The sequence below is a fragment of the Anser anser genome (assembly GCF_964211835.1).
Source record: "Anser anser genome assembly, chromosome: 11".
NCBI lineage: Eukaryota > Metazoa > Chordata > Aves > Anseriformes > Anatidae > Anser > Anser anser.
In genome coordinates, this window is record NC_139732.1 from 22562318 (window position 1) to 22578101 (window position 15784).

Consider the following 15784-nt stretch of genomic DNA (forward strand, 5'->3'; position numbering starts at 1 on the left):
CCGCCACCAGATTGCAATAATCTGCAGGGCTGCAACTTGAAGCGTGACTCTCCAAGCGGCTCTGCAGCCGGACCTTCAGCTGCAGCTTGGATTTTAAAGCTCTGCCCGACAGCACACGCTGCAGGTGCGCGCTCAGCCTGGCATGCAAGCATTTATTTAGCCCCAGCAGAAACTCCTTCCCATTTTCCACCACCCATGGATGTGAGCTCACGGTGTCCATCCCCAGCATCCTCACAGCCCTGCTCCCCACCGTGGGGACATCCGCAGGGTGGCCAGCAGCCCCCGCCGCCGTTTCCCTTCCTCCTGTATGGTCTGTCATTTATTTAGCCCCGGCAGAAACTCATTCCCATTTTCCACCACCCATGGACGTGAGCTCACGGTGCCCGGCCCCAGCGCCCTCACACCCTGGTCGCCACCACGGGGACATCTGCACCGTGGCCAGCAGACCCTGCTGACTTTTCCCTTCCTCCTATACAAGCACCCCATTGCATTTCACACCTCGGCTGTGATACAGCCCCGTGGGTGCCTTATCCAGGGGGGGGCCCAGCTTGGTCAGCCCCAATTTGTCCTCGAGCTGACCTCTGCCGCGCCGCGCTGAGGTCTGGAGGTAGGAGGCTGACACAAAGCCGGGCATATTATATTCTTTAATTACTGTTGCAATCATAACGTTTAAACGCTGTCAATGAGAGATAGCTCATAACCGCGGGCTAGAATCCTTGCCACTTGGGGCTTGTAACTAAAACTGCAGGATTAATTTGATTAATTGATAGAATTATTTTCCAAACTACTCTTTTGTTTATGGAGGCTTAAAATGCTTGCCGCCTGCACCCTCCTGGTGTGTTGCAGAGTGGAGATAAAGCGGCTGAAAATAATTAGTATGGCTTAATTTAGGGAAAAAAATAACCTCAAAAGAATTTTGCAGAAAATTTAAAGCAGCACATTTTACTTTGTTTTGGCAGGAAATATTATGGAGTTGGAAATGGGACTTTTATGTTTTCTCTCTCCTATATTTCACCAGGGCTGCAGCCCTACCGGGGAGAGGAGTATTTCACTCCGGTTTGCTGCTGCGGCTCTCCCACACCCCCAGCTCCATAACGTGGGCACCTGGAGGACAAAATCCCACCGGGAGCAACAGGTTTGCGGTGGGCAGGGTGCGAGGGTGCCATTTGGAAGCAGCCCCAACCTTCCCCCTGCGTGCCCTGAGCAATGCCCGCCCCAGGCACCGCTCCCCCCCGAACGCTGCCGCAAGCCCCAGCGCCAGCCCAGCATCCTCCCTGCAGCTCCCCATGCTGCTAAAGCCACAGCCGGAATATTTAATTCTTCCTTTTGCCTTCCAAGCTGGGAGGTGGAAAAAAAATCCCCCCCCCCTTCCATCGGCTCCTAAAGCCCCGGAGTTTGCTGAGTCTTGCATTTATCCGCGCACGTCGCCGTTGACACTTGGAGGATTGCAAGGCCCCTGCCAGCGTAACGCCAGCGAGGAAGGACGAGCCCCGCTGCTCCTCGCTGCTGTGGCTTTTTTCCAGCTGCTGTTTGTTCTTAAAGCCCCCCCAAACCCAGCTGCCCTTTCTTCTAAGCCCCGCGCCCAAGTTTCCGAGCTGTAAGTGCTTTAAGCCTCTCCGCCGTGCCGGGCAGATAACGGGATCCACCATGGTTGTCACGCTGCTAGCAGGGGCTGGAGATTTTTTTCGTTGCTCTTGAGTCAAATCTGGCCGTTCCTTGCACAGCAGTAATTTAAATCCTGGCCCCCACACTCCTCTTGCAGGGCACACGTGCACCCGCTGCCTCCTGCACCGGCTCGAGGGTGCAAATTGAAAATGTGGAAGCGAGCGGGATGGGGGCGCGATGCTCCCCGTGTGCCAGCTCTGGAGATGCGGCTTTAAGAGCCAGGGAAACTGGGGAGGGTTTCAAAGGGAATTTTCCTGGGGATGAAACCAATAGGAAAAATAAAAATAAAAAATAAAAATAAAAAACACCAAAAAAAAAAAAAACAGCATCAAGAACTCATGGAGCCCTAAAATATCCTGAGTTGGAAGGGATGCACAAGGATCATCGAGCCCAACCCAAACCCCAGCCTTGAATTTGGGCTTTGCAGCATCAGGGGTGGGAGAGTTTGTCTGCACACTTCCCCTGGGCTTCGACGCCCCCCCAGGAGCAAGGGGCACTATTTCTTTGCGCCCTGCCACCACCCGGCAGCAGGTGACGAGTGGCAGCAGGGCCAGCTGCGCGCACCGGTAGGTGGCAGGGCCCGCCCGGCACCCAGCCCTGCGGGGGCACCCCGGATGCAATTCCTCCCTTTTAGGACAAAACAAAAAAAAAAGCCTAAAATACGACTTTTTGCAGCTGTTCCTGCAGCCCCAAGCACAGCCCTGCTGTGCCACCGGCCGGCGCAGCTCCCATGGGTGCCCTGCACCTCTCGGGGCGCCCAGCGCAGCACCCAGCGCCGCTGCCTCCCGCCCCACGGCCCTAAAATATGGCCGAGGCAGCGCCTCGGCTTTTTCCATTTACATTCCTCCGCCGACACATCCTCTCCCCGCGTCTCTAATAATATCGCCCCAGATTAATTGGCACTAATACAAATGTACACAGCTCCATAAAAAGATGTCACCTCGCGCACAATGGGGGAAACGGCTGCCGGCGCATTATCTCTGCTCTGCAGGCATGTAATTCACTCCTCGGGAAAACACGCTATTTATTCTGTTACCCTATAACAATCTCTCTGCAAACACAACGGGATGGGGGGGGGGAGGAAAAAAAAACGAGCCACCCACGAGGAGATGTGGTGCTGTCACCGGCACCCAGCCCCGCGCCACGGCGGGTGGCACCCACGCAGGGGCACCCGTGGGTCTCCACGCGGGGCGATGGGGCGGGGAGGTGCTCGGGGATGGTCCCGCAGCGTGGATCCAGCCCTCAGTCCTACATTTTCCGAAGCGACTGCAAATTCTCGGGCCTCGGGGGGATCTCGGAGGGCTTGGGAGGGTGCCAAGGAGCTAATTAAAAGGACACTGGCGAGGAATGCGCAAGGGTGAGGACTGACTGCAACCTGTTTGTCCCTGGGGCAGGGCTGGTGCTGCAGGCAGCCTCTGGCACGTTTTTTTTTTTTTTTTTGGCCAGTTTGAGGGGTTTGGGGCTGGTTTGAGGGGGTTTTGGCCACTCGTTGTAGAGTGAGAGGCAGCCACTTGGTGCCCAACCCCATTTGCGTCCGCTCGTCCCCCACCACAGCCCCACGGATTTGTTGGCGTGCGTTTAACACCTGGTCTGATTTTTTTTTTTTTAATTTTCTCATTTTTGTGGTCCTTTGGGGATCCAGGAGTCGGAGTCAATGATCCTTGTGGGTCCCTTCCAGCTCGGATATTCTATGATCCTATGATAACCCCATGAACTGAAGGGTTTGCCCAAAGGTCTCCCCAGGAGGATGCGGTGCGAGCCAGAGCCCTCGGCTCCCCGGCATCGGTGCTGAGCCTCAGGGGCGCACCCAAGGGTGCCAACCCCAGCGCCCTGACCCCAAAACAACAAATGAAACCCCCCCAAGATGGCTTTGGGCGGCAGAACCCGCAATGCCCCAGGGGTTCATCTCCGAGCAGAGCCGAAGCAGGGGATGGGCAGCGCCCGGTGTCACGGCCCCGCGAGGACGTGTGCGGGCGCTCGGCGGCATTACGCACGTGGCAAGGAATAGCAAGGCACTGGAAGCAGAGCCACCGGCCCCGAGCTCTGGCAGTCTCCAGGTCTGTAACCCGGGCCCAAACGAGGTGAAACCCCCCCCACACACCTCAATTGGACTTTTGGGGGTGGGCAGACAGCGGGCGCAGAGCGAGCCCTTCGCCGCCGCAGCACCGCCCGCCCTCGCCGGTTTCTCTCTTACCCCTGGAACTCTTCGTAATTCCTAACTTAATTTCTTTTGACATCCTCATTGCCGGCTTGACCTCTTTACTGGAATCATGTGCCGCTTAAAACTCATTATCCCACCATTGAAACAGGAAGCTAATTAAAAACCCTTTAAAAAAAGAGGGGAAAAAAAAATGATAGAGGAAAAAAATGAGAAGAAAAAAAAAAAAGCACACCCAGCGTTCAGTGGTGTACGGAGAGGGGACGTGGCCAAGCTGCCGTGCCGTGCCGTGCCGTGCCGTGCCGTGCCATGCCGTGCCATCAAGGGCTCCCACAGAGTCCCAGGAGGCACTAACCCAGGAGCAGTGGTCCCAGAAAAGCCCCCCCATGCCGAGGGCTGGGCTTGGCCCCATTTTTTGGTTACCCCTGACAGCAAAAACGTTCGGGTCATGGACCCAACCCCGAGCAGCTCCCGTTGGCCGCGGGTTTTGGCCCCTCCACCCTCGCACGGCTGGATCTGAAGGTGGGAGAGGCAGACGGGGAACTGTGGGGGCGCCGAATTTCAGGGGGGCAGCACCCTGTGGAGCAGCACCCCGCAGGCACCCCAAGGGTCCCAACGCAGAAGGGGATGGGGCGCAGCAGGATGGGGCCCCCTGTGTGCTAGGTCCCCGCTGTGCACCCCTAGGTGGGGGTCCTGGGTGGGCTTGGGGTCCCTTGGGGAGCTCAGTGGCTCCAAAGGGGAGCTGGAGACCCCAAAGTGGTGGTGGTGGGGGGGGGGTCAGGACCCCTGGTGCACCCCAAAAGGGGTAACTGGGGAGGGGCTGGGATCCCATGGGGGGCACTGGGGTCCCAGAGGATGCTCTGAGGACCCCAAAATGGGGTCAGGACCCCAAATTGTGGGGGCTGGGGTCCCAGAGGACGCTCTGAGGACCTCAACATGAGGTCGGGACCCCCAAAATGAGGTGGGGACCCCAAATTTTGTGGGGGGGGGGGGGCTGGGATCCCACGGCAGGGCCGTGGGGACCCTGCGGGGGGGGTGGGGGGGTGAGGACCCCAAAACGGGGACCCCCTACAGGGGGGTGCAGGCCCTGCTGGGGGGAGGGGGGGGCAGAACCCCCGAGGGGAGGGGCCGAACCCCCCCCCCCCCCGCTCCCCCCGCCCCCCGGGGCCGCCCCCGCCCCCTCCGCGCCGCGCGCGCCGGTTACGCCATCCGGTGGGCGTGGCCGGCGTGAGAGGGGGGAGGGGGCGGGGAGAGCGGGCGCCAGCCAATGAGCGGCCGCGGCGGCGGCAGGCCCCGCCCCCTCGGGGGGCTGGGGCGGGCTCGAGGCGGCCTCGCGCCCCATTGAGAAAAATCCCGCGGCGGCGGCGGCTCCGCTCCGCCGCGCACGGCCCCGGCCCCGGCCCCGGCAGCGAGGGGCGGGCGGGCGATGCGAGCAGCCCCGGGGGGGGGGGGCCGCCCGCCGCCGCTGCCCCCACCCCCGGCACCCACCCTCCGCCGCCGCCGCCGCCCGCCCAGCAGCCAGCCGGGGCGCCGGGCTCGCCCCCCGCCGAGCGATGTCCAGGAGGAAACAGAGCAACCCCCGGCAGATCAAACGTGAGTCCCGGTTCCTCCCCCCGGTGCTATCTCACCTGGCTTATTTTTAATTTATTTTTAATTTTTTGCACTCACACCCCCCCCCCCCCCCCGCACTTTCCCCTCTGCCCCAGTCCCCACCACGGGAGCCCCGTTCCCGGTTGTGCCCGGTGCCCGCTGCCCCCCCCCGCCCCGTTCCCCAGCTCCGTGCCCCGTTCCCCGTCCCCGTTCCCCAGCCCCATTCCCCGTCCCCATTCCCCATCTCATCCCGGCCCCCTTCCCCGTTCCCCACCTCGTCCCCCCTCCCCCTCCCCCCTTTCCCCTCCCCGGCGGCGCTGCCAGCTCGGTGGCTCCTCCGGTACCGGCTCCCGATGGGGGCCCCCGATAAGGCTGGAAAATATTCCGCTCCGCGAGTCCCGGCCCGATAAAGATCGCTCTGTCGGGACGGCCTCAAATTGGGATCTTATCTCCCCTGCCCGCCGCTCAGCCGCAGCGGGGCAGGGGCTCCCCGGGCCGCCCACGGGGGTTCCGTCTCCCGTGGGACACCCCCGGCTCCGGGGGGGGGGCTCCCCCGGCACCCTGAGGCCCCTTAGGGCGGGGAGGAGGTTGGGATCCCGGGGGTGTCGCTCCGGGACCCCCCCCCCCCCCCGAGCCCCGTTATCGGCGCCCACCGGCGCGATGCCGCGATGTGCCGCCGCGTCTTCCAAGAAATTGGGCGAAGCGCTGGAAGTTTTTTCGGTGCCGGGCTCGGTTGGCTGCTTTTTTTTTTTTCCCCCCCTTTCCTCCCTGTTGGTTTTCTTTTCTCTCTCTCTCTTTTTTTTTTTTTTTCTTCCCCTTGAGTCGATCGAAGCCGGCGATAAGGCCGAGATGCGGGGATAGGGAAGGCTGGCCACCATGTGATAATACAGCTTTATCTTTCTCTTGAAATAATTGCAAGGCTGAGTTGCACCTACCTGTTTCCCTGCCTGGGGTGATTGTTCTGGTGATAAAGCTCAGCTAGACTTTTACCCGGGTAGAGTTAAAAATAGTCCCGGCAGCCTCCTTGAATTTTTTTTTTTTTTAATTTTATTTTTTCCTTTTGGATAATTCTTTTTTTTTATCCGACTTCCGCGGGTTTCCTTCCCCGTGCCTGGGCGGCGAAGCCCCTCTCGCGGGCGGCTCCGTCCCCGGTGGCGATGGAGCACGCGAGCTCCAGCTGGGGGGAAAACGGGAGAAGCCTCTCCGGTAGCCCCAGTAACCGATCGGGGCGATAGCATCCTGCCGGCCCGTGGGCTCCGCGCCACGGCCACGGGGAGCCCACGGAGGACGGGAGGGGGGGCAGAGGGGGCCGCCGGGGCGCTCAGCCTCCGCGGGCGCGCTGGCGGGGCGCGGGCGGCTCGGCTCTCCCTTCCCCGGCTGCTTTCTGCCGAGATGTGAAGAAATGATAAAGTGGGAGGCTGATCTCAGGCCGCCAGCGATGGCCAAAACTGATTAAAAGCTGAAAGCTTGGAACCCTTCCTGTATGTGTCAACATGAAAACAGTCATTAGAGACGTGGAGCGCCGCGAGAGCGCGTTTCGGCTGCCTCCGACTGCTCTCTCCTGAGGAGGGAAAGTATGCATGAATCAGGGCTCTGGTAACCAGACTCCTCTAATGTACAGACCGGACCTGTTTCCACAAAGTCTATCCTTTTTATCATCTCGGCTGGAGCATTAAAACCTCCTCCAGATTCGTATCTGCTTATTTTATTTTCCTCAGTGACGCTATGTTCTCTCTCTGTCTTCATCTCTCTTTTTTTTTTTTATTATATTTTTTTTTCTTTTTTTTTTTCATTTCTTTTTTCTGAAGCCCGATGAGCAGCGCAGATAAGGCTCGGAGGGGAGATCGCAGGGAGAGCGGGCGATCGCCAAGAGCGATAAGACAAAGATCAGACACTGGACTATATTTAACCAGCTGCTTTAACCTTCTCCTTCAGCTTTCTGTGCCGAAGCCTTTCTGACGCAGCGACTTTCCCCGGGGATGGGTGCGGGGTGGGGGGGGGTCCTGAGCCCCCTCCCGGCGGCAGGGTGCTGCCCGGAGCCCCCCGGCAGCAGGAAGGCTCTGCCAGCCCGTGGCAGCTCCGTGGAGGCTTTTCAGCTTGTGGCAAAAGCTTTTTCGTTTTGCGGGGGCCCTCCTGCCTGATACCTGCCCCAGGGGACCGTGCCTGGGGGGGGGGCGGTTGCGGCTCGGCCCCCCGCTCCGTCAGCAGCGCTGAAAACGCAGCAGCCTCCCTGCAGCTGCTGCTGCTTTATTTTAATTTAATTTCATTTTATTTTTTTTTTTTTCTCTTCTGCCTTTTGTTCTGCTGGTAGATAGATGCGAGGGGCTGATAGAGAGCAGGAGCTGATCTCTCGCCCTGATAGCCTGTTATATTTATTAACTTCAAACAGGGGAGCGCGGGCACACAGCTGAGGAGCGAGGCTCCTGGCAGCTGCGTGTGCGTGCGCTCACAGCGCCGGGTCCTCAGATGGGGGAGCCGATAAGCCGCAGATTGATCTCGTGCTGCCGATGTGCCTCTCTCCGGGTGCCGTTGTTTTAATATATATGTGTTGTTTGTTGTTTTTTTTTTTTTTTCCTCCCCCCCTTCCTAAATTAACTGGAAGCGAATATTTTTTGTAGTAGTTTGCAGGAGCCTGCCTGCGGTTTTTTTTTCTTTTTCTTTTTTTTTTTTCTTTTCCCTTTCTATTCTGCTTTCAGCTAGAGTAGATCTGAGCTCCCGATAAGCGCGGAGGCCCGATCTCCATCCTGATAAAGATTGCCAGGGGAGATAAGGGCCACTTATCTCTCCCGACCAGACTGGAGCAGGATTCGCTACAATAACAAACACTGAAAAGAGGGGCAAAAGGGCTCCAACAATTTGTTCCACTGCAAATGTGATTAATGCAGGCGCTCTAATTATCTGATGGGGGGCAGCTGCATGTGTGTTTTCATTTCGCAGGGTGTGTTGGGTTTTTGTTTTTTTGTTTTTTTTTCTCCCCCCACATGCTCGCGCTCCGAAACAAGCCTCGTGTAGAAGACGAGCTCTCCTCAGCGCCTTTTATCACCTACAGATGTTGCATTAGTTCGACGAGGGCTGACTTTCTTTTCCGATCGCTATCGCCCCGTTCTGCTCCGCGCAGCAAACACACGGCGGTGGTTTGTTGTTTTTTTTTTTTGGGGGGGGGGGGGGGCAGCGCAGTCACATTTTTGCGCGGGGATATTTTTTTAATTGCTATTAGATGGTGTTAGATAGCGGGCGTGATCTCTGCTGGTAAAACCCTGCCTCCTTCTCGATGGGGTGGTGTTTTTTTTATTTTTTATTTTATTTCCCTCCCTCCCTCGCTCAGCTCTGCCCGCGGGCGCTGCGTGCCGGGGCCGTGGGAGCCATCCTTCCCGGGAGCGGGGCGCTTGTGGAAAGCCGGAGTGAATTTCTTGTAAAGATTCCAGTAGCCGGCCCAGAGCCTATTTTTAGTGCCGGCGCGGTAACCCCGTGCCTTTTGATCCTCCCGGCACGCCTCCTGCCCTCTTCTCCTGCAGTTTGCCCTCTGAGCGGTCCTTTCCTTTCGGTAGCGTGCAGGTGACTAACTACCTCCGCTTTCTGATTTATTTTTATTTTTTTCCCCTCGCTGCCGCGCTTTTCCGTCCGCCGTCAGCCTCCGCCGCTCCGTGCCTCGGTTTCCCCCACGGGCGCCTGCCGGGGAGGGATGCTCCGGGACGGGTGGGCGTTGGGACGGCTGGGGTGGCGGATTTTTTTTTCCCCCCCCCTTGGGCTGCTCCGCTGGCTGGGGAGGGTTCCCCGCCTCGTCTGCAGGGAGGACCCGAGGACAGGGGCGGCCTCCCAAAACCGGTCTTTTCTGTGATGCCGGGGGACCGCTGCCGGGGCCGGCCCCCGTGTCTGTCCTGCTCCCACGGGCGCTGCCACCCTGCGTGCCAGCCCCTCCCCTCTTGTGCAAGCCCCTCGGAGGCGCTTGCCAGCCGTGACTCGGTGCCAGCCGCGCTGGCACGGGCGCCAAGCCCCGTGGCACCTCTGCCCCCGCAGCCGCCGCTGCCGGCTCCTTGGGATGCGCTGGGAGCAGCTTCTGGTGGCACGGACCCGTCCTGGTCCCTTGGGGTGTCCCCGTGGCGTGGGCGGGGGGGTCCGGGCTGGGGTGGCGATGCTCTGATGGGGGTGGGACGCATCCAGCAGGGCCCCAGCCCCTGTTCGGTGCTGGGCGGAGGGGTTCAATGAGCCGTGGGTGATGCTGGAAGGTGTTCCAGGTGGGAGAGGGCCGTGGCGTCCCACGGAGCCGCCGTGGGGGTCACCGCTCGGCCAGGGGTCCGGGTGCGTGTGTCCCAGTGGACCCCCCAGGTCTGGAAGAGGAGCTGTCCCCACGGCTGGCGGCAGGGGGGACGGCGCGTCCCCGCGTCCCTCCAGGGCAACGTCACCAAGCTGCTGCCAAGGCTCTGGGCTGTGCCGTGCCGTGCCAGCCAGGGGATGGATGCCCCGTGGGCGCTCCCCTCGCAGCGCAGCTCCCTCCCATTTTCTGACCCTGCTGAGGGGTTTTATCCCCGGGCTGCCTTTCCCCCAAGAAGCCCCCACCAGCGGGTCCGGCTGCGCGCAGGATGCCGTCCGGTTGGCAGCGCAGCAAAATCTGTTCGCCGAGAGCATCCCGGCGGCGGTGGGCTCGGCGAGCGGCCGCTCGCGGGGCCCGTGGGGAGAGGGGCGCTGCCCTTTGTGCCCGCTGCTCTCCCACCCCCACGGGGACGTCCCCAGCCCCAGCGGCCGGAGCGGGCAAAGGGCCGCAGGGAGGCACAGGGAGCCTCCGTCGGGGATTGAAGTCTCTGGCTCCGGACTCGCGCAGTTGGGCAAGGTCTCTGTTTTCCCTTCGTGAATCACAAGGCCACCGAGCAAGCTGCAGCTTCCCCTTTCGCCGAGTTGCGAGGCGGCCAGCTCGGGGCTGGGAAGGGAGCAGCGCTTTGCCCCGGGAGCGCTGCGGCAGATTGCGCCGGGAGATAGCGCCGTGCTGCAGGTGGGCTCCCCGCGTGGGGGCAGCCCCGGGGACACCGGGTGATGGCGGCATCCCGAAGGCAACCGGGAGCCGGAATCACCGTGCCCTTGTCCGCCTCTGGTGCCTGATGGTGGTGGGGGCATCCCGCAGCGCTCCCAACCCTGTGCCATCCATGGGGTCGATGCCACCCCCCATCCGTGGCAACGATGATGCTCCTGAGGTGCCCAAACTGGGAGCAGCGGGGCTGGCGAAGCCTGGGGACAGAACTGCTGTGTTTTTCTTGGTGCTGGTGGATTTGGGGTCAAATACACCCTTTCTGAGCAAGGCAGGAGGATGTTTGCTCTGCCTGCTGCTGTTCCCGCTGCAGGCTCAGAAAACGCAGGCTGTGGCGGTGCCGTGGAACAAAACCAGCCCGGATTTTTTTCCCCCGTGCCCACGTGGTGAGAAGGGAAAGCCCAAAGGCACGGGTCAGGGCACTGCAGGGGGATGGCAGGAGCAGAGAAACCTTCTGGCTCTCTGTATTTGGGAAGAAAAAGTGAAAAACGCCTCTGGCACCCAGCAGCGGCTCTCGCTGGCCGGCTCTGCGCATGCTGCGGGCACCCAGGGCCTTGGGTTTGATCCCTAGGAGGGGGAAGAGGAGGCTTCCTCCCTCCCCGTGGAGAGGAGCACGGATGGAAGCAGAAGGCCCAGCTCTCTTTTTTTTTTCCTGTGACACGTCCCGTGACCGATTTTGCTGCCTGACTCAGGAGTTTTGGACGCTTCGGCTTGGCGAGGCCGATGTCCTGCTTCATGTTTTATCAGAAAAGTTCAAGTGTTTCGGGGGTAATAAAGTTCCCTCTTCCGATTGCCGCGGCAGTGAAGGCTCCTCATTGTTCCTGTAGCAACATGTTTTTTTGGAAGGGATGAAATGCCGAAAGGAATGTAACTGCTGACCTTGGGCCGCAGTAGGGTTAAGGAGTGTGCGCCTATGAGTCACTCCCGATAAGAGCCTTCCACGGCTTTTTTTCCTCCAAAATAATTCTTTATCTCCTCTTTCTCACATCAACATATTTTCTTGACATCTCCCATTCAACGGCGCACGGAGGAAACTGCGCCTCTCCAATTTGTTCATCTGATGAAATATAGACGCATTGTCTTTGCCTTCCGCGCGGCAGCGGGGTCGGGCGGCGGTTTTTGGGGGCGCGTGGGATGGGGACGGCGGTGGCGGCATCCCCGTGGCACGTTCGGTGCCGCCGGCGCGCGGCGTGTGCCCGGTGCAGGGCGGCGTCACCCCGACCCGGAGCTGTTTTTTATTTATTTATTTATTTATTTTGCTTTCGGTGCCTTCCCCTCGCCTTCGCCACCGGGAAGTTGGGCCGCTCGCGCGCTGCTCCGTCTCCCAGGCGAGGCCTCTCGTGCTACTTCCAGCTCCTATGATAATGCGGAAAGTTGAACTGGCCCCATTACTGCGCTGCGATGGTTGCCTCGATAACGCCCCGATAATGGCAGCGATAGCAGCAGCTCGGTAGCCAATGGCTCTGCCGCTCCTCCCATTAACATTCCCCACCACGGCCCGGCTCGGAGCTGCCTATCTGCTCTCCATTTCCACTCCTCCGCTAGATAAGAATGGAAATACTGACTTCATAGCTCACTGATTAAAGTGTCTGGATTTCTCGATAATACACAGATAAATTATGTTTTTCAAAAAGAAGGTAGGGAAGGGAGTGCGAGGGGAGGGAAAAACCTCCAGTCCATTTTTATTATTATTTTTTCCCTTCCCTCTTTCTCAGGGCCGGACCAGAAAGAGGGGCTCGGAGGGGCGCCGTGGCTTTTTGGGGCTGCGGGGCCAGGCTGCCCGCGCTCGTGCGAGCTGGGTTTGCTGGAAGCACGCGGGGCCATGCGCCTCCTGGTGCTGCCGCCGGTCCTGCAGCCCGAAATACCGCAGCCGCTCGGTGCAGCCGGGCCACCTGCGCCAGGTCCCCAGCCACGGGCGGTCACGTCCCCGCGGTGGGACGGGGACCCTCGGCCACCTGGGACCTGCTCGTGCCCTGCTTCGCTGCACCTCCTGGGGGTGTTCGGTGTCACCGGCCGTGGTGGTGCCGTGGGGCTGCGGCACGTGGAGGTGCCACAACCGATGCTGGCGGTGCCACCGCGATGCCGGCAGCGCCACCCGGGCACCCTCCTCCTGTCCCCCGCTTGTCCCCCGCGGACTCACAGCTGGTTTGCAGGGCACGGGGGTGCTCGGGGAGGTGTTTGTGTTTCCCAACCTGCTTCTGTAGCCTCAGGCCTGCTGGCTCTGCTCCCCAGGGTGCTTCTCCAAGCCCTTTTCTGCGACTGCTGGTCACGCCGTGGCTCTGAGCGCAGAGGACAGGTTCAGCCCCGAGGATGATGACACCCAGCCCAGCGGGGATGCTTTGGGACTGGCCCCATCCTGCTGGCACGAGCTGTGCTGCATTAGACCATCCCAAGCGTCCCATTCCCGCTTCCAGCCGTTGTGCCCGGTGGCCTCAAACAGGGCTGGGTGATGGGAGCAGGCAGGGCAGGCGAGGACCCCGAAAATCACCCGTATCGGGCGCTTTCCTAAATGTTCCTTGAGGTTCTTCAATCAGCCCTGGCAGAGCAAATGGGGCTCCCAGACTTTTGGGTTCCTCGCGCTCGGGAAGGTATCGACCGCAAGAATCTAAGTTTGTTTCATCTAAATATAAAACTAAAGAGCCAGCAGTATAAAGTTCATTTTTTAATGTGCTGCCCCATTCCAGTTGGGCTGTTCTCTTTATTTTTTTTAGAGGAACTGTGATAAAAAGCAGCGATAAAGCCAGGACTGTTTTGTGTAGGAGTCGGTATCTGCGTTATCTATCTCCCTTTTTCACTCTCCGAGCAGCTCTGTTGTTTTTTACTCTTATCTCGCTCCACCAAAATGCCAAGAACAGGAAAAAAAAAAAAAAAAAAAAGGCAGCCCAGGCGCGCGCGTTTGCACAGACACAAACCCGGCATCGGTGGAGCCGGGCACAAAGCTCTGCCCCTGGGGAGCCGGAGGGTTGTGAAGGGTGCTGGGGGGGGGGGCTGTGCACCCGCAGGTGCACGGGCTGCCAGCGGGATGCAGGAGCCCCAGTGATGGGTTTTGGGGCCCAGCAGCTCCTGTGACCTTCGTCCCGGGGCTCGGTGCTGGCAGCCTGCCCTGCTGCTTGCAGATAGACTGCCTTGTACCCTGCTAGGGGTGTTTTCTGCTCCCGGAGCCCCCCCAGCCCCTGCTCGTCCCTGCGTCGGTGGCCGGAGACCCAGCACCGGTCCTGGGTGGTGCTGGAAGCTGGCACTGGGGGAACTGGGAGCCAGCAGGGAGCCCCAGCTGGAGCATCACCGCTGGTGGCCTGATGGATCCAGCACTGCCCTTGTCCCTGTCCCTCCATCCGTGTCCTCGCCGGGTGCTGCTGAGGATGGAAACTTCAGGACTGGGCAAAACTCGTCCGAAATCCTGCCCATTGCTGGTGGTTTTCGCTTCGGGGTGGGCTCACGGCGCTGTAGCGGCTCTGCCAGTCGGTGACCCAAAGCGCAGCAGCGAGAGGTGGGGGCCAGCTCCGGTGAGGGTCTCCGGGGTAATTCCGGGGTAATTTGTCGCTGGATTAGCGCAGAGCCTGACCTCTGGCCTCGCCCTCACCTCGTGCCCGCGGGGCCGTGCCGGCGGGCGAGCAGCCCATCCTGCCGGGGCCCTGCGCAGGCCGCCCGTGGAACGGCGTTATTCCATGTTGGAGGGAAAATATGGGAACTGAGGCTTTTCACCTGGAAAAAGTCCCCGTTCCCCATGGAACAGCATTATTCCATGCCGGAGGGAAAATACGGGATTTGAGGCTTTTCACCCAGAAAAAGTCCAGCAGCCGAGGCACGTGGTACGGCAGCAGCAGGAGCAGTTTGCTTTGTGCACCCCCACCTGGATCCTGATTTTTTTTGGGGTCCTTCCCAAGGATCCTCTTGGATCCTCCCCTGTTAGCCCCCGGAGCGGGGGGGCTGCCATCGCTGCGCCGGCCGATCCGCTCGCGCCGGGCACCCCCGGTGTCGCGCATCCCCTCCTGCGCCCTGCTGGGTGCTGCCTCGGTTTCCCCGCTGTACGCAAGCCACCGGGGCACCGTCCCCATGCAGGGACCCCCCCCTTTTTACCCCCCCCCAACCCCCTCCACTAGCCAGGCAGGGCTATGCCGAGCCGCGTCCCCGCTCCGCGCAGCGATCTGCTCCTATCCATCTGATGCGCCGGGGCCGGGGACGGCTCTATTAGAAGCTCTCCTCTCTTAAAATCTATCAGGGCACTATCGGCCCCATCTGAAACGTAAAGTCACTTCATTGTCATTGTTCCTGTATTTTCTTTCTCATTATTTTCCTGTGCCCCCCCCCCCGCGGCCCGCTCCCCCTCCCCTCGGCGGCTGTTTGATATGATGCGGGCTCTCTCGCTATTAGTATTAGTAATCGCGTCCCCTGAAGTGAAACAATCTCCTGTAATCTATCAGCAGTTTATCGGACCTATCTGAGCGCCGGGAATGGCTGGGCCCGGCGATGGCGCCATGCTCGGGCGCTGATAAAGTTACAGAGTTCAGCCGGTGATGAATGTTAAGTAACTGCACCCCGCGCAGATAGGATGTGGACTTGGCAGGGGGAGCAGCTCCGGCTGAAACCAATCTCTCCCCTATCAGCAGGGCTGGTTTTTCTCAGGCTCTGCCTCTCTGCTTGGCTTTTCTTCCCCCCCCCCTCCCCGCCGACGAGGGGCTGCTCGTTTTTGGGGAGGGATGCTCGGGAGATGGGGGTGCCACTGCCAGGCACCCGCGGTCCCCCGGGGCGCAGGCACGAGCCATTACAGCATCCGTCCCTGCAGGTAAATTAAGCCAAAATAATAATTTATAATTAAAAAATTATCGCAAACTATAAAATCCCCCGCCTAACAGCTCCCCGAATATTTTTTCTTCTCCTTACCCTTTTAACACAGAAGAGCCGCGGGGCGAGTTTATCTGGGCGCGATAGAAAAGGGCTCCTAATTCGAGATAGGTGCGGCTGGGGCTGGCCCCAACATTATCAGCTCCGTGCATGGGGTTGATATTAAAAATGCTGATATCTCGGAGGGGGGATGCTGCTCCAAACCTGCGCCGGGGCTGATAGGGGGGGGAGAGTTTTGCTGTGTGCTCAGAAAGGCTCGTTTTTCCTCCAAAACAGGGTCCCTGGGGCGGGAAGGTCCCTCCCGCTGCTTCCATCCCTGGCTTCCCCACGGAATACGTTGTAATTTTGGTAAGGTTAAGATGGGAAAGATCAGCCAGAGGGAGCCAAAAATAACCCGCTGGATAACGCAACCTTTGGGGACCCACGTCATTTCCCAGCCACCAAAACCTCGTTTGTCCTCGGCCGTGGCTCTTGGCATCCCCGCTCCGGCGCTGCCCGGGGCACCCGAG

General features: G+C 60.0%; 1 protein-coding gene across 2 annotated transcripts in view; it reads left to right on the forward strand.

Annotated features, from left to right (window-relative positions):
- Positions 1–5253: 5253 nt before the first annotated feature.
- Positions 5254–15784, forward strand: part of ZFPM1 (zinc finger protein, FOG family member 1) — a 33182-nt gene continuing 22651 nt past the window's right edge. For both annotated transcript variants that reach the window (XM_083794885.1, XM_083794886.1), the window contains exon 1: positions 5254–5416. In XM_083794885.1, coding sequence (XP_083651011.1) covers positions 5377–5416 — 40 coding nt within the window. In that variant the 5' untranslated portion in view covers positions 5254–5376. The remainder of the gene's footprint in view (positions 5417–15784) is intronic.